Source organism: Tachypleus tridentatus, chromosome 2 (genome assembly GCF_004210375.1).
Source record: "Tachypleus tridentatus isolate NWPU-2018 chromosome 2, ASM421037v1, whole genome shotgun sequence".
NCBI classification, from domain to species: domain Eukaryota; kingdom Metazoa; phylum Arthropoda; class Merostomata; order Xiphosura; family Limulidae; genus Tachypleus; species Tachypleus tridentatus.
In genome coordinates this window covers 156,073,095-156,092,604 of record NC_134826.1, presented here as the reverse complement: position 1 = coordinate 156,092,604, position 19,510 = coordinate 156,073,095, and the positions used below count along the sequence as shown (strand labels likewise).

At 33.6% G+C, this 19,510-nt stretch overlaps 1 protein-coding gene across 1 annotated transcript; it reads left to right on the top strand.

Moving 5' to 3' along the window:
• Positions 1–894: 894 nt before the first annotated feature.
• LOC143245443 (uncharacterized) lies at positions 895–4,751 on the top strand. Its single transcript, XM_076491807.1, has 4 exons — positions 895–1,531; positions 3,209–3,338; positions 3,805–3,882; positions 4,603–4,751. The coding sequence occupies exons 1-4, from the start codon at positions 1,004–1,006 to the stop codon at positions 4,749–4,751; spliced, it is 885 nt and encodes a 294-aa protein (XP_076347922.1). The 5' UTR covers positions 895–1,003.
• The last annotated feature ends 14,759 nt before the right edge of the window (positions 4,752–19,510 follow it).

The following is a 19,510-nucleotide window of genomic DNA, read 5'->3' as shown; positions in this document are numbered from 1 at the left end:
AAATACAGTATGTTTTACCTGAAGGTATTGCAGGTGGGTGTGCAAGTTCTACACATATCGTAAACGAATGTATTAAGTGGAAAGTAATTTGTCATGGCATTATTGCTCAATTAAATCAAGGGTAAAACCCAAAATCATATCAATATTTTTTATGGCAAAGTCAGTATGATGTGTTGTTTTTGGCGTACATGTTGTCTTAAGTATGTGTGTGTATGTTTATATTTAGCGAAGCCACCTCAGGCTATCTGCTGAGTCCACCGAGAGAAATCGAACCCCCCCTGATTTTAGCGTTGTAAATCCGTAGACTTACCGCTGTACTAGCGGGAAACTATCTTAAGTATATAACACTTCTATTTCATGTGCATATAATCTTCAATATATGTCCGTGTCTGTATCTTCCAAACCCTGCCACACCAAACATGCTCTCCCTTTCAGCCGTAAGGGTGACAATCAATCCCACTATTCGTTGGTAAAAGAGTAACCCAAGAGTTGGCGGTGGGTGGTAATGTCTAGCTGTCTTTCCTCTAGTCTTACACTGCTAAATTAGGAACGGTTAGCGCAAATAGCCCTCGTATTGCTTTGCGCGAAATTAAACAAAAACAATCCAACGCCATTTCATTACAATAGGTGTAATCCTTTAGTAATGTTTAACTACCTAGAAAACATATAGTTTTATAAAAGACTTGTTATTAAAATTACGCACGTTTCAACAGTTTAAAACTTGTAAAGTACTTTTGCTTTTACCCTGACAAATAAAATGGTAGATTTTTTAGCTGCTATTCTTCTTTGGTATCAATTTACATCACAATATACGTTTGATCATTTTTGTTTATGTTGTTACTAAACCCTTAGATTAAGAGGTGTCTTTGCTATACGTAATTTTTCCAGGGATATCTCACGCACAAAAACCACGCGGAGTTGTTATACCACTAAACGACTACCAGATAGCAAGAAACGTCCAAGTACGACAATCAAAAACTCAAAAGAAATCTTGCCATCGATAATGTCGGACCAAGGACGGTCTCAGACAAATAAAATTGTCATCAAAGAGATTACAAATACCTCGCCAAATACTTCCCGTGCAACAGTGTCGAACCAAGGACGGTCTCAGACAAACAGTATTGTCGTCAAAGAGATTACAACTATCTCAAGAAATATTCCTCACTCGACAATGCCAGACCAAGGATGGTGTCAGACAATCAAGAGGTCTCCAAGTGACATGGATAAATGTGACGAGGACCAAGGATGTTACTTTGATGATGTTGACAGTTCAAGAGATATTGAAAATTTAAGCATTACCCATAAAGAAACCAAGTTTGATCAGAAGATTATCAGGTCTTTAACACTTACTGAAAATTTTACATCAGAGGAGCATGTCTCTGTTGAACTGGATGAGCCCGTAGACCCACCATCTCAGTCTTCCAAGGCTTCCAGTGAAGCTGGTAGTGACTTATTTTCTGATGAATGTTTAGAGAAGCATAATTATTATAGGTGTAAACATGGTGTCCCTTCATTGACATTGTCACCTCAGGTGAGTTATAAAGTTTTTTGTTTGTCATTAAAAAAAGTAGAGATAATGAAAAGATTTGGTGTTCCAGAAAAGAACATTTACCATTAAGACTTCCTTGAATGGTTCATTAAACTATAGGAGGAGGATTTATTTAGTACGTTTCTAATGAGAAGCTACGAAAGGATTTTAATGTATTTTTAATTAAAACGTATCTCATCACTTAACTCTTCCCGCACGCAATAAACGATATTTGTTAGAGGGGACGTGGATAATAAAACTATGAGAAACATTGTAATAAGGTATAAATTTATCAAAAACAGTCGTTACGATCTAAAGTTTACACAGTTTTAATGAAGTTGATCATTCAGAATATTTACACAGTTGTATCATAACTACCCATGTCAAAGTGCAAGAACCCTTAGTTTTTGTTTCTCATTTTGGTTTTATGATAATCAACAAAAGTGATTATTTTATGAAAGTTATTTTATTAAAAATTGGAAATAAATTGAAACTTATTTAAATAACTTTCTTATGTTTTCATTGTTTATGGATTTTAAAATATACACTGTATAATATTCATTCTTAAAATTGTTTACTATAATGTATCTGTTTGTATATAGACATTTCAGTTTTGTTATAAATTATGCATATTATGAATTATGTATTGTATTTGGTTGAAGAGCTCTGCTAAAGAGCCACCTACCTACCGAAACCAAAAATATAAATAAAAAGATAAGATATTTCGAAGCTAGTGGTGCTTTGAATATTTTAATGTAATTATTACGCTCGAAAATATCACATACATGATGAAAGTTTTCTAATTTCGTAAAACATATAACAAGTTACGCATGTCTTCCCTACTATATAGCTTGGTGACAACCTAGTGAGTTCACTCAATCCCTTGTGTAACTGTGATAAAAAGAAAAAAGTTCCATCGGCCAACGCTATATATTTTAAGATAAATATATTCCATGTACATAAAATATCTATTTACCAATTACGTGGTTAGAAAACTATCGTATATTTGCATATCACAGTGCGTAGTTATAGTTACTATACTGAACCGGTCGACAACAGAGGAATTTGTTCTAAGTGCAGCATGAAACCTGGGACATCATTATTATAGAGCAAGATTAATGAAGAATACCAATTAAGTTTTTGCTCGTAATGGAAAAAGAAATTAAATCTCTTGTTTAATGAATATGGCGTCAATTAACTCATTCTTCGAATGCTTACTTTTCTCGGTCATTAAATGACAGTGGAAAACATTAAAACAAACCATGTGCTAGCATTATACGAGATGCGAACAAATACATTCCAAATCATTTTACTCTCAGTGACAAAGCCGTGTTTTGGGGCAAACCAGTTGGATGATCACCGCTAATTCACTGTGTAGCTTTAGGCTTAACTACAGATAGACAAGTACAACCCACACGTCACACGCAGCAATTTTGAACAACAATTGAAAACATTTGTTCCAGTAGCAATGCGAGGGGTGGGAGCTCTGGAAAACATACGTCCCAGCTGCAGTTAATATATTAATTTCACCAGCATTCTTCGTCTTTAATGAAAAAAAAAATCCATCACCAATATGCCAGTCCAAAGTTTTGTGGATTATATCATGTCTCCTTATAATGTAAAACGCAGTTCTCATTTCTGGGGATTTGACTAAAAATATCTTTTTCTTAATATTTTCAGCTGTGCTTCATTGCTCAAGAATGGGCTAACCATCTTGCCGAAACTGATTGTTTTCGACACCGACCAGAACAAAAATATGGAGAAAACATTTACATGTGCAGTTCTTCTGATTCCCAAATCCAGATCTCTGGTAAAGTGATGTTGTGTCTTTGTGATGAATAGAACCACCATGCTGGTTTAAGATAAAGAATGTATTTGGCACTGTCGAATAACATTTGTTACAAGAATAATAAAATCATGAAAAAAGGCATGAATTTATTTTAAGGCCTTCATTTGAACGACGAAAACGACAATTGTAATAAAGAAATATTCCAAATTCGCTAAAAGAACGACATATCAAGTATTTATTTTCAATATAATAATATACATTCTGTTTATTTTTAAAACGTTGATCCATTTTATCTAAATGAGAACGTAAGTTTTTATATTGTTCGCATGTAATTACCGATACCTTAAAATATTTTAAATTAATGTGATTGAAGATTCAAAATATGTTTGTCGCTAGTATTTTTCTAAGCATTTTTTCGTGATTTTAAAGTTTATTTTTATTGGAGATACTACAAGTAATCATTTTAAATTTTGTTTCACGAGCTCAGGTGAAGTCCCAGTTGACGAATGGTATAGTGAAATTGATAAATACGATTTCGGCAAAGAACCAAGTCTGTTTAACTCAGGTAGGTACGAATCATAATATCACAAAAGTATATTGCTTCATGTTTCAGTGAACTTTATAACATTAATATTTCTATAAAATATCTTACTTATTTATAGAGTTACGTGTTCTGTGCCTTGTTACTTTTAAAAAAGTGACAAAGTGTAAGAATTGTATCACAAGAAAAACAGACGAAACGTAAAATATAAATGTAAAGTGTAGATAACCAAGAATATTAAGTCTAATTTATATAGATCAGTAAGAAATATTCATGTCATATTTTGTAGGCTCGGCGTGGCTAGTTGGTTAAGGGGCTTGAGTCGTAACCTGAGGGTTGCGAGTTCGAATTCCCTTCACACTAGATATGCTCGCCCTTTCAGCCATGGGGGCGTTATAATGTAACGGTCAGTCCCACTATTCGTTAGTGAAAAAGTAGCCCAAGAGTTGGCGCTGAGTGCTGATGAGTATACTTCCTTCTAGTATTACACTCCTAAATTAGGGGCAGATAGCCCTTTTGTAGCTTAGCAACAAATTGAAAAACAAGCAAACGTATTTTGTATTCACGAGTTGAAAGTCATTTGGTATTCGTGAGTGTTCTAGTATGGTAAGTGTATCTTCACAGCAATAACAGCAGTTTTCTAATCATCTAGTAAGTTTCCTTTTCAAACAGAAGTTACTTTATTACATGTGAAACCTCTGTATACTTAATTTCAAACAAATGAACCATATATTTTATTTCCAGGCCATTTCACACAGGTAGTGTGGCGATCAAGCACTGAAATGGGCGTAGGAAAGGCTTGTGGTAAAGGCAAGATCATTGTTGTTGCAAACTATAACCCTGCAGGAAACATTGTTGGTAACTTTGTTGTAAACGTTCCTCCACCAAAGTAAAACAAATCTTTAACATTTTGAACGAAAATTGATTTTTTACTGATTTAAAATATAATTTAGTTTAACTGCATAAGAAAAACAATTTCATGTGATAAATAATGACAGCAAAGTTCCTACTGGAAAATATAGATGTCACTAATGTTGCACAGTTTCTTGAAATATTGATCATAGACATCTCAGCTTCAAAGATACTTTAATGTATCAAAAAATGATTCAAACTTGCGTATGAAATGATTCGTCCAGTATAGTTTTAAGCTCAGAAAGGGCAACAGCATGAGAAATTACAGAACAAAGCGGTAGGTTAAATTATTTTCAAATACATACCACTGGTGATGCGTCAAACCCTGTTTCACATTTAAGGTAAACGTTTGTTGTAAGGTATGCTTAAGTTGTTAGAATATCTTTCGCTCTAATTCTTAGAAACAAAAATCAAAATACGAAACAAATCAAGTGTAACAAGTAGGACGACACCATAGTACTGTTTGATCTATTTAATATTTAATATCGCAATGAGAATTACTCTTTCATGTTGAAATATATGTATATTATTTTTGGGAGTAATATTGTTATGTATGTACTTACCTACTTTTATTTTTGTTTCATTTTACTTATCATAAGTACGTTCCGTTATTTTAAAGCAAAGCGTGAACTGTTAAAATAAATCAATAAACTTATATATTTTTAAAAATTCACACACTGTATGAAAAAAACTGCATATATGTACATGAAACATTTAACTTGAGAAAAAAAAATCTGAATCGACCGATTAAGTTTTTGTTATATGTGTTACGGTTTCTAGTTATTTACTGCTTAAATATTTTTAAGTAATAGAAAATTAAGTACCAGATCTAACATACTATAGGTGGCTGGCCAATTTATCTCAATTTTGTTACGATGGCTGGGCTCGGCATGACCAAGCATGTTTAGACGTGCGACTCGTAATCTAAGGGTATTCTCATCCCCGTCGCTCCAAACATGCTCGTCCTTTCAGCCGTGGGGGCGTTATAATATGACGGTCAATCCCACTATTCGTTGGTAAAAGAGTAGCCCAAGAGTTGGCGGTGGGTAGTGATGACTAGCTGCCTTCCCTCTTGTCTTACACTGCTAAATTAGGGACGGCTAGCACAGATAGCCCTCGAGTAGCTTTGTGCGAAATTCAACAAAACAAACAAAAAACAAATACGATGGTTGACAATGTTTAATAAAGCGATGAGTTCGCATGTATTTTCGACTAGTGTGTCTTATTTTACTTCTGTTTGAAACATCTATACAAATCGCTTTCTAAGTTTTACTTTAAATTATCAAATAATGCGATCCACACTTCATGATTGTGATAGTTTATTTTCATAAACTAAAATTTGCGCGTAAAGTGTGTTAGATTTTAATTTTCCTCCCTAAATGCGCTACAGAGTATTTTATATAACACCACGTTTGAGGGAAAATTAAATTTGTATTATAAAATTTAAGTTTAAGTAATTCACACGCTAAAATAACGTACATAGGTTACAATTACACTCAATCTTCTAAATGGTCTATGTAAAGTGTAGTAATTCTAAAATATCTTGCATGACCGAATTTTTTTACTTCTATAACATTTTATTAAATACTTGAGCAAAGCCACATTGGGTTATTTACTGAGTTCACCGAAGAATTAAATACATTAAAACAAAAAAAACATTTTCTAAATTTCAAAATTCCAACCAAAATATTTTTTAATCTCTGAACACGGACAACTTTAATATTCCATGGATCGCACTCAATTATTTGTTCGGCAGTTTTAATGATTATTTTTCTAATGGTTAACACAGCTATTTGCTTAACGTTAAGTAATTATTGAAAGAGTTATGAAACGTATTCTTCTATTATATCATGAACTTCTTTCGGGTGTTCAAAAATACATTTCTTCTCTTAAGATGACAAGAATCGTGATCAAACATCATTGAAAATTTGAAATAATGATTAAACTTTGTAACAATGAACTAAAACATAACAGTTTTAATACTCGTGTGTGTGTTATCAAAACATACTGAGAATTAAATTTTTATTATTAATAAAACAGTCAATTATTTTGAATAAGGAAATAGCTTAAACAAGCTTTGTTTAACGTAATCAAATAATAACTTATTAATATCAAATGAAAAAAGAGCTAATTATTAAATATACCAATAGTATAAAAATTGAATAAACACCGAACTTGGCAATAAGTCGTAGGAAGTGACTCTTAAATGTAAGTAATGTATAACATACACGAAATGCTTATTGCGAAAACGGAATGAAATTATATCATGGTAGCTATTGAGACTGTTCGGCTCCTAAAAAATTCCACCTTAAAGAGTTGCTGAGTCAAATGATGTCACCCTGGGTTATGGAACAGTTACGTTATAGAAGAAAAATGCTGCCAGAGTTACATTATTATTCCGTATTGTACACATTTGAGTGGTACATAACTGTTATGTAATATATACCACAATACGCGAGTGTCTTAGGATCATATTTCCACGAAGTAGAATCAGAGGGCAAATTGATATGATCAGCGCATATCGAGAACAAACCGCTACAAGATTACGTAGATAAACATATTGTCGTTTTTTTTATAACAATCATTGTCTTAGAATAAATATTTAACGTAATTTGATTTTTAGTTTATCACAAAAGTTTAGTTAGACACACCTATCTTTTAGTTTGTTATATTGAGAATTAATACTTACTGTAACTGATGAAACAAGTAATAAAATTTGATGTAACTAAATATTCCCTCGTGAATTTTGTTACAATTTTCACCTGTATTGTCTTCTAGTTTGCTTATTTCATATTCCAAATATCGAGCATATCAGTGCAGCTATGACAGAGATATACAATGTCAAAGTTCGTCTGGTATTCTTCGCTGCATCTTTCTTTTTCTGTGCAACAAACTGTAAGGAATTTTTAAAAATTAAAACAAAAACACATTCTTTCCCGACTTTTATGCACATTGCACAAATTTAATACATGGTGTGCACTACGTCGGTACGAAATTTGGCGCAAACCAGATACAACATTTAGCTGTTGCAGTAAAAAAACAGCGATTTTTCAAGAACAGCTTTTGTTCAGACCTGAAAAACAAATCGTAAATGGAATCGTTCTAAAATTACTTACAGAGACGTTCTATTAACTTTGGCGTCTAGGCCTACAAAATCAGAGGAGTCATACATCATGTTCTTCAGCCGAAAGCACACTGTCTCTTCAACATGCTCGCCCTATCAGCCGTGGGGGCGTTATAATGTTACAATCAATCACTCTATTCGTTGTTAAAAAAGTAGCCTAAGAGTTGGCGATGGATGGTGATGACTAGCTATTTCCCTCTAGTTTTACACTGCTAAATTAGGGTCGGCAAGTGCAGATAGCGCTCTTGTAGCTTTGCGCGAAATTCAAAACAAACAAACAAACAAACTCGTCAATATGTAATAGTTTACGTACATGTAAGTAACACTAATATTGTACTACGCTATTTTGAAAGTATTCTATATATATTTTATAGCTTCTCTGCTGATGTGTAGGCTAAATTCTGCTTAAATTTACAGCTCACCCTTGTACGTATATATATTTTAAGCCTTGTTTCTCTTGTGCATTTCCACATTTCTCGATCAATCAGCATCTAACTTGACGCAGTGACACAGATTGACATGATGAAAGTTATAAGGGGAATGGACCATAGTCCATTTTCATATCTAATTAGGAAAAGAAAATTACAGATCAACACAATTTGACATAATGATACAGGATGGAATGTGGAAGGTCATGGGGGAGGTGCGATCATCATCTGATTTCATACTGTTAGAACTCCTGAAAACAGTATGTGTCCTTCTTTTCATTATTGGTACCTTTATGTGTTTTGGCACTTTTACTGTGTATTATTTTAACAAAAATGGAAGCACAATTTCCTATCCTTTTATTTCCCAATCCAATAGACAGGTACCCTAGCTAGTAAATAAAGATATATATATATACTTATATTTAAGCATGCAGGGAATGCTTTACAAAACATTCATTTACTTTCAAAGATATTGTCCTTCTAAAAGATTCCATTTTGATAAGTCTGTAAACTGTCAGCAGACTTGAATCTAGATCACATCAGTTATATTCAGTAAGACAGACGTTAGGACCTGCATGCCCAGGTTGTTAAGGCGATCAACCCGTAATCTGAGGGTCGCGGGTTCGAATTCCCGTTGCCGCAAACATGTTCACTCTTATAGCCGTAGGGGCGTTATATTGTGATGATCAATCCCACTATTTGTTGGTAAAAGAATAGCCCAAAGATTGACGGTGGTTGTTGATGACTAGCTACCTTTTCTCTTGTCTTACACTGCTAAATTAGGAACAGCTAACGCAAATAGCCCTCGTGTAGCTTTGCGCAAAATTCTAAAACAAACAAATACATAGACCTTATCTCTCAACACCTATTGCAGAAAAAGTTTGTTTATATCTGTTCTGATACGTTTAGTAGAAATCATTCATCATTATACCTAATTATTAAGAAACAAGATTTGCTAAATATTTTCAACAGAAATATAATATTGTAATTTTCTAGTAATGATTAAACATGGTTATTTACATAGATTTTTTTAAGCTTTAGTAGCTCAAATAAACTTATAAAACATATGAAACTAAGTGTCTTTTTCAAGATGGATAGATGTTATATATTTGTCATAGAACAAGTGAATAACCTTTATCCATCCTGAAAAGGACACTTATTTTGATATCATAATTAACGATAAGTGGTTTACATATAAAATATTGGAAATGTAAAAAAATATGTCATACTGGTTAAATATAGAAGCAAAAAATAATAATTACGCTAAATGTGTACAAAACCATTAGACACATAATCGATTGGCTCGTTTAATATTTATAAAAAGGAAATATTAGGAGTAATGGAAAACTTTTCAGCTGAATTGTGGTAGTTCTGCTTTTCACCTATGGAAACACACATGTAATACAGATAAATATATAATGCAGACTTCAGTCATAAATTGAAATAAGTTCAATTTATTATGCACTTCTAGAGATGTAAAGTATCACCATCAGCATTTATAATACAAATAAATTTATAATAGCAAACTACAATAAAATAAAATATTTTGTCAAGAACACTTGTATTGCTATACTAAACCAATACAAAATATGAGTAATAGATTCACGTCTTTACAATATGTAGTTGAATTTAAATATCGATGACATAATCACAAGTCGAGCCACAGTACAGTAAGCTCATTATTCCATTAGTAATACTGTCCACCTATGGCGACATATGTAATGCAACCTCGAAAATTATAAACGTAAATCGAGAGAAGTTGAAATCTTTATGCAATCCTACTGAACACATCCATCCTAGCAACACGTTCCAGTAACGCATCCAATCTAGCAACACTATCCTTCGTAAGACCATCCGCGTATAGAACCTTAGTAACACAATTCGCCTAGTAACACCAGCTGTCCTTGCAAAATACATCTAATACAAAATATTTATAAATGAAAATAATGTGCATAAGTAACATAATAATTATAGTATTATTCACCTATTGAAACACCGTTTGCCTTTATTTGTTTGGAACTAATGTTACACAATGGGCTATTTTTCCTTTGCCCACCACGGGTATCGAACCCCAATTTTTAGAACTATGAGTCCGCAGACATAACGCTGTGAGATTGGGGGAGGCTTCTGCTTTTGTAAATAGTATTTGACGTCTAACTTATAAAGTAACATTGAAAACACAATATTATGAAAATTAGATAAAATTATAAATTTTAAGACTTTGATTTTACTATATAGATAATGCCGTGTTGATATATCTGTGCACTCATCACACCGACGTGACTTCTCATGTAACTTTGAGGCCCTAACGGCTCGCCCTCTCGTGGCAAGTAACATCTGCCCGTAAGTGTCATAGCGGCATGACAACTTCCACCTGTAAAGCGTAGGGTGGCTATTTAAGATATATTTTGCTGTTTACATACTGTAGTTTGTATCTTAATTGTATTTTATACAACTTACCAGAGCGCCCTTTGACGTTTTAGCACTATAGTTTGTGTCCTAATTGTATTTTATAATTTTACTACCATACCATTTGTTGTTTCAACACTGCAGGCCAGACCTCTTTGTACATTTTGCACAGCTTACTAGAAGGATTACTTTATTTAACTAAAACCAATTACAACTGCGTTTTGGCAAAAAACAACTTGGAAGTATTTTTGGCTTTTCAGATACATAGGAGTAAGCCTAATGAAATGGTTACACAATTAAACATCAAAACTGATAAATATATTGTTTATACGAGACACCATGGGATTATTTCAAAATATGATCCCATGGTGTTTCGTATAAACAATATCCTATCAGCCGTGAGTTCAATGGCGTTAATAGTGGACAAGAATATAAGGACTTTGTAATAAAAATAACAATCGTAATTTAAATTCATGTATTTTTGAAGCAGTTCACTTAGAAATAACGAATTTGTTATGAAAACTAAATAGAAACAATTCAATTAACAACTTATTATGCCCTTAAACCTAACAAAGTGTTTTGATTTTACTGCTTGGTATGTTGGTAGTTTTTGAAGAAAACAAGGACACCATTTGTCTATATATGAGCTACTTTCGTTTGTTTCGATATTCTGCAAAGCTACACAAGCGGTATTTGCAATATTCGGCCTGATTTGGAACTTATAGATTATAGGGAAGGTAACTATTCAACATAATTCTTGTCATTCTTGAGCTACTTTAACATAATAGTGGGAATGGGCTCTTATTCTTATAATGCACCAACAGCCACAAAATGTTGAGTGCGACATTGCTAAACAGGGACACAAGCGAATTACTCTTTGATTCACAGAGCGACACGCTAATCACTGGGTCACCTGTGATCCATCTGTACTACGTAAAATAATTAAATAATAAATTCAATTGAAGTATCATAGCTAAAACAAGAATCGATTAATATTCAACCAATGTTACACATACACTATCTTGATGCTTCCAAACATTTGTGCTTAACTTCAAACAAACAATCGTTAAATGTTTTTGATCAAATCCTTTTCCTAGGCATGTTGAATTACGACGTAAATAAAATTCTTTAAAATATTAAATTCATATATATTTCTCTATTTTCTCTTTGAGCATACTTTTGTTTCAACAGTGAGGATACTGTAATACGCTGAATGGAAAACGTACATCTATTTAGCATAATTTCTGTTTCAGGTTTTTAACATCAGCTTCACCAGCTGAGGCAACGCCAAACAGTTATTTTTTGTTGAAAACTAATACCATGCAAGCGAACACCTGTTTTTCAGTCACAAATGTTACACCGCTACACGAAATATTGCGATATTTTAATACTGCCGACAAGTCTTCACTCTGCCTAGCCAGAATACTTCAAGTACAAAGTCCATTCCTTCTAGCCACAAAGCCGTGAACTAGGATTGTATTATTATGTATTCCTCAGATGGCTCTGTGATAGGTGTGGCGAAATATTTTGTGTGATATATCTTTAATTTCAAGTGTTGGCTATTCTCTTCAATATACTTGCACAGTAAGCAAGGTGTGCTCGTTTTTATTTCGACTATTCGCGTATAAATTGCATGATATATGATTTTTTCGCAGGTAGGTAATGTTCTGGTAATATTCTCCGGTATATTTACAGATGTATCCATTGTTAGATCTGCTCTAAAACAATGACAAAATTCGTTTACAGCGAGAGAAGTATCTGAGGAAAACTGAAGAAGGATCTTATTGGCGAAAGTTCCTCGTTTAAATCACGTGACTTATATATAAATAGTATACGCACATAAACATATATATAAGGGGTTTGCTGAGAATATTTACCCTATTCTTCACTTGTGTGATGAACTTAATTGAAGCCGAGACAAACAGCCTTTCGATATGTGTTCAACCGAAATTTATCAGAGAAAGTTTTCCACTTCACGGGTAAGTTTCATGGCTTGTTTTTGGTTGTTTTTTTTTTTAATTTCGCGCAAAGCTACACGAGGGCTACTTTTTCTAGCTGTCCCTAATTTAGCAGTGTAAGACTAGAGGGTTTGGTTTGTTTTGTTTTGAATTTCAAGAGAAACTACACGAGGGCTATCTGCAGTATCTGTCTCTAATTAAGCAGTGTAAGACTAGAGGAGGGGCAGTTAGTCATCACCACCCACCGACAACTCCTTTGTCAACGAATAGAGGGATAGAAAATCACATTATAACGCCCATATGGCAAGCATGTTTGGTGTGATGGGGATTCGAACCCGTGACCCTCGGATTACGAGTTCAGTGAAGTCTCATGGTTTATAAGTTCTTATCCATTTTGTTTGCTTCCTTTAAAGTTGAATTAAGTATTAATGTTTATATTATTTGTAAACTGATAAACAACTATTTACGTTTAAGTTTATAATTTTTAACAAATGTTTCTTCTTACAAGACAGAATATTACAAAGATTAAAACAACATAGTAATAACTTTGTATTTTCTGTTTGTTTCTTTCTTTACTTTTGTATCCATTAAAAATAGCGTAAGTATAATTCATTGATTCGGGCATCAACAATATAAAAATCATAACAAGTGGGGACCCGGCCTGGCAAGGTGGTCAGAAAGCTCGATCGTAATCTGAGTGTTTCTCGAGGGTTCGAATCCCTGTCACACCAAAATATGCTTGCCCTTAAGCTGTGGGCGCGTTATAATGTAACTTTCAATCTCACAATTTTATAGAATCTTTGGAGTTGGAAGCCCATTATTAATTTGCCTTTCTCTATCAATATGTGTGAGTGTTTTCTTATAGCAAAGCCACATCGGGCTATTTGTTAAGTCTAGTAAAGGGAATCGAACCCCTTATTTTAGCATTGTCAATTCAAAGACTTGCCACTGTCCTAGCAGAGACTTTTCTTTTCTCAAATCACGGAAACTTCAATCTAAAACCGTAAAGAATAAATTGCATTAAAATTAAATCACAGAACAATAAATCTGTTGAAAGATTCTAATCGAGAAATACACACTAGTAAGAATATTTTTCCTGTTTTTTTTTATGCCTGAATAATTTCACCTTTTCAGTAGTTTAAGATTAGGGTTAAGAAAAAAAGATTAAGAAAGTGAATATTGATGACAATAAATCTCAACGTGAAATTATATTAAACTGACATTACTGATCACTGAATTTTTTTAAAATAAGGAGTTACGATAAAAATGATCCAATTTGAGATTGCAACCGATGAGAATGATAATACATGTTATTCTGAAACGTTAGTTTTGCACGAAATTTTAACCCTGTATCTCAGCAGTAAGCTTTAAACTTCAGGATTTATCCCCCATAACAGCACATTGTGTAACTTAGTTTTAAATAAACAAATAGTTTATAATTATGAGCGAGTTTCAGCAGTTATTTCTTGCTTTTTCTATTAAATTGATAAATGCATTATATAATATTATAAATACAGTATGTTTTACCTGAAGGTATTGCAGGTAGGTGTGCAAGTTCTACACATATCGTAAACGAATGTATTAAGTGGAAAGTAATTTGTCATGGCATTCTTGCTCAATTAAATCAAGGGTAAAAATCATATCAATATTTTTTATGGCAAAGTCAGTATGATGTGTTGTTTTTGCCGTACATGTTGTCTTAAGTATGTGTGTGTATGTTTATATTTAGCGAAGCCACCTCAGGCTATCTGCTGAGTCCACCGAGAGGAATCGAACCCCCCCTGATTTTAACGTTGTAAATCCGTAGACTTACCGCTGTACTAGCGGGAAACTGTCTTCAGTATATAACACTTCTATTTCATGTGCATATAATCTTCAATATTTGTCCGTGTCTGTATCTTCCAAACGATATTTCAACAATGGCATTTGTATTATATTCCTTAGAAGTAAAATTATGACCTAATATTGTTATGGGTTTGTTAGTCTATTTACCCAAATGTTAAATGAAAGATCTAGAAAGCAAAACTGAAAAAAAGAAAGTTTGTTGATTTCCTAATTTAGTGTCAGAGCCGATTAAACGTGTTTTTAGTAAGTATTTCTTTTTAAAGTTAAATTCAACGATATAACAGTAAAATAGTTTAATTCAGAAATCATTTAGGTTTAAAACTAAAATTGTTATTTTTTCTTTCATTAGATTCACATACACATATATATATATGTTTGGTGTATATACAATAGCAAACATACAGCTATATATATATATATAAACATACAAACATGTTTTTGTTTTTTTTTAGGTTCAACTTCATATACATTTAGAATGCTCATCACATGCGCTGACAATATGGGAGATAGCTGAGTGAGTACAGATTTTATACAATTAATTACCAACTCATTACTATGTTTCTAATTCTGTATTTTTAAATTTAAAGTAGACTGATAGTTGTTACAGTTACGACAGAAAGTGTTCGTACCCCTGCGTCCCGAGTATATTATAATATATGATATATTATAAATATTATACTAACACACATTTACATAAATTTTTATTTAATTAAACGGCAAATAAACTGTTTATAAACAAAGAACCAAAAATAGGAGGAGCAGAAAGTGTTCGTACGGCTCAGAACGTGTGAAAAAACTGATATTCCCGTAAACATTTTGTTTAGTTTGGCGAATAAACTACATTATACCATTTCAGAACTAGACACTGGGTTAATAATTATTGGAATTTAGCAGCAAAAAATGTACTTCCGGCAATTTAGCGTCGTCTCCGTCATTATGTATTCGGTCATCATAGCGAACAGGAAACAACTGTCCAGTGATTTAAAAAACTGAATTCTTGTAAAATACAAGTCTCGTATGTCTCTTTCCGGTATTGCTACATAACTTAATGTGCCTAAATCTACTATTCAAAGCATAATTGCCAAGTTCAAGCTTACAGGATTAATTGCTAACCTCCCTCGTTCCGGACGCCCCACCAAAATTTCTGAGATAACCAAGAGGAAGGTTCTCAGAGAAGTTAGTAGGAACCCTCGTTTAACACGAAAAGACATACAGAAACTGGTAAGGAAAACTGGGGTTAAAGTAAGCATCTCTACAGTTACGAACATGTTACGCTCTTCTAGGTTCAAAGCTTGTCGTCCCTCGTAGAACTCCATATTAAAAGCCTGTTCAATTAGAAGCACGATTGAGGTATGCAAGAAATCATGTAGTTAAACCCTTTACCTATAGTAAGAGTATTTTTTGGTCAGACGAGACTAAAATCGAGCTTTTCGTCCATAATGATGTTCGCTATATTTTCTGTAAGAAGAGGGAACGAAATTTTCCAAAGAACACTGTCTCTACAGTTAAACACGGATATGTCTAGATCATGCTATGGGGCTCCTTCAGCTCTTCTGGTGTAGGCAGCATTTACCGCGTCATGAAAAAAAAAGAGTACGTTGATATATTAGGCATTTATATCAAAAATGATACTCGGAACTTGCGGCTTAGGTGTGGTTGAATCTTCTGGCACGACAACGACCCTAAGCGCACATCGAAATATGTGCTATCCTGGTTACAGAAAAACCATATAAGCGTTCTGGAGTGGACATCGCAGTCACCCGATCTCAACCCAATTGAAAACGTTTGGCATGAGTTGAAGACCAGGGTTCATCAGCGTCATCCGAAAACTTGCAAGAGTTGGGGGCCTTCTGTAAAGAGGAATGGAAGAAAATACCATTCGATTACTGTCAAACGACCATGGAGGGCTATGAAGAGAGATTGCGCCAAGTAATTTACCTGAAAGACTACACAACTGACCATTAAAGTAGATGCACGAACACTTTCTGCCCTTCCTATGTTTGGTTATTTGTTTATAAACAGTTTATTTGACGTTCAATTTACATAACATTTTATGTAGTTGTGTGTTAGTAAAATATTTATAATATACTCTACTTTCATTTATCAACTCATGATACTTTTTAAGTTATAAGGAAAAACTTACTCACGACGCAGGTGTACGAACACTTTCTGTCGTAACTGTGTATACACCATGTGTGTGTGGGAAGGGATTCGTCCGAGGATATTTTACTAACGAATAGCTGGTTAATAAGTTATGTGAGAAATACAGTTGCAGTATAGATGCAATGGCAGGGAATCATGTTATCGAAATTTCACTCCGAAAAACTACAAGTATATCCAGTGACCTAGCGGCGCACAGATTACCGTAAGAATTTGCCTTCCTTCTCTTAAGTAATATCTTGAATATCTCTCGAGCCAACCAACTATCATTGTCATATATAATAAACGTTATACAGTGTAAATACATGTAGTGGACAGAAAATGGAAACACCTGAGTAAATAAGGGGCAACAAGTATATGTAAGCAGCGACTACCACATAGGTGTGGCTAGTCTTTTAATTAATTAAGCAAATAACATCTCAATATGCAGAGGGTCATATATAAAAACGCTGGAGAGGCCTGGTTGCCTATAATCATCTTTAGCATCCCTACAAGAGAAGACATTAATGATTCTGAAAGAGGGCCGATTGTTGGAGAATGTTTGGAGAGAGCTCTAGTGACCAAGACAACTCAACTTGCTGATCTTTCACAAACAACAGGTGTTTAAGGTAATGACACTATGGAACTGTGACAATAAAAAGCATATTCAGCAAAATACACCAGGAGGTGAACGCACATACTCCTGGATCGTGATATCCATGCATTAAATTGAACTGCAAAGTCATACAAGCGATGAACCGCATACCAATTAACCACAATTTAACCTGAGGTGAAAGCAGCCAGTTTCACTAAAAACAGTCAGTCAAGAACTCCACAAAATGGGATATCGTATTCAGGTTACAATGCACCAACCACTCATTACACTTGAAAATTCATGGTTGAGCATTTAGTGGTACAGAGAGCACATGCTACAGACTACCAGGCAGTGGATAAGTGTGATATTGTCAGATGGATCGTTTCTCACCATGTTCTTAATAAGTGAATGAGTACAGGTATGACGCCAACCTGAAGAACTTTATAGTCTTGAATGCTTGGTTCCAACAGTGAAGTGTTTTGTCGATTCAGTAATGGTGTAGGGCGCACTTTCCTGTTATGATTTGGGTGCAATCATGCCATTAGAAGGTAAAGTCGATGCCAGTCGTTACTTAATAGTACTGAGTTATAATCATCACCCAATTTTACATTATTTCTGTCCTGCAGAGAGAGATGTCTATCAAAATGACACTGTCTTCTTCCATATAGCACGAATAGTCCCCAATGTTTTGAGAGCATGACGTTGACTTTATTCATATACCATGACAACCTGAATCCAATCAAATATGTATGGTATATTGTGGAACAACACCTGAAACATCTTTTTCCACTTCCTTGAGTTAGAAGCGAGTTGAATGACTTTCTCGTGGACGAGTGTGTTTTTTTCTATAGCGAAAGCAACATCGGGCTATCAGCTGAGTCCAACGAGGAGAATCGAACCCCTGATTTTAGCATTGTGAATCCGAAAACTTACCGCTGTCCCAGTGGAAAACGTTTCGTGGAGGAATGTGACACCAATCGTCACAATCAATACATATCTTATCAACACAAGTAAAACAAAGAGTTTTTTTCTTATAATATAATCTGATACACTTTCATATGCTTTCGGACTTACAGCGCTAGAAACCTGGTTTTGATACCCATTGGAGTCATAACATAGATAGCCCTTTGTGTAGCTTTGTGCTTAACTAGAAAACAAATAAACTGTTATAACTACTATTAATATTCACGGGAAATCTGATTTTTCAGCAATGAAGGAACAAAGTTTAAGAAAATTTAGAAATATATTTTCCCACAAATGTTGAATTCCTAAAGCTCAGACAAGAAAACATAGGGTTTTAATTATAATAATATTAATCGGGTGCGTGTGTTTCCTTATGGTAAAGCCACTTCGGGTTATCTGCTGTATCCCCAGAGGGGAATCGAACCTCTAATTTTTTAGCCTTGTAAATCCTTAGTTTATCGTTATTCCAGTGGAGGACAATATTATTTTGATTAAAGCCTATAACAGTTTAAATTATATAAAATTACATAAAAGGGAAAGTTTTTATTTGATCTTATTTTAAAGAAACGTCATAAGCAGTGTGTCTAAATAAGGGATGAATATTATTTTAAAGAAACGTCATAAGCAGTGTATCTAAATAAGGGATGAATATTATTTTAAAGAAACGTCATAAGCAGTGTGTCTAAATAAGGGATGAATATTATTTTAAAAAAAAACGTCATAAGCAGTGTGTCTAAATAAGGGATGAATATTATTTAAAAAAAAACGTCATAAGCAGTGTGTCTAAATAAGGGATGAATATTATTTTAAAAAAACGTCATAAGCAGTGTGTCTAAATAAGGGATGAATATTATTTTAAAAGAAACGTCATAAGCAGTGTGTCTAAATAAGAGATGAATATTATTTTTAAAAAAAACGTCATAAGCAGTGTGTCTAAATAAGGGATGAATATTATTTAAAAAAAACGTCATAAGCAGTGTGTCTAAATAGGGATGAATATTATTTTAAAAAAACGTCATAAGCAGTGTGTCTAAATAAGGGATGAATATTATTTAAAAAAAACGTCATAAGCAGTGTGTCTAAATAAGGGATGAATATTATTTTAAAGAAACGTCATAAGCAGTGTGTCTAAATAAGGATGAATATTATTTTAAAAAAAACGTCATAAGCAGTGTGTCTAAATAAGGGATGAATATTATTTAAAAAAAAAACGTCATAAGCAGTGTATCTAAATAAGGGATGAATATTATTTTAAAAAAAACGTCATAAGCAGTGTATC

Coding starts and splice junctions, on each gene's coding strand:
- LOC143245443 (XM_076491807.1), top strand. CDS start 1,004: ATGTCGGACCAAGGACGGTCTCAGACAAATAAAATTGTCATCAAAGAG. Junction 1,532..3,208: donor CATTGACATTGTCACCTCAG/GTGAGTTATAAA, acceptor TAATATTTTCAG/CTGTGCTTCATTGCTCAAGA. Junction 3,339..3,804: donor TTCCCAAATCCAGATCTCTG/GTAAAGTGATGT, acceptor TCACGAGCTCAG/GTGAAGTCCCAGTTGACGAA.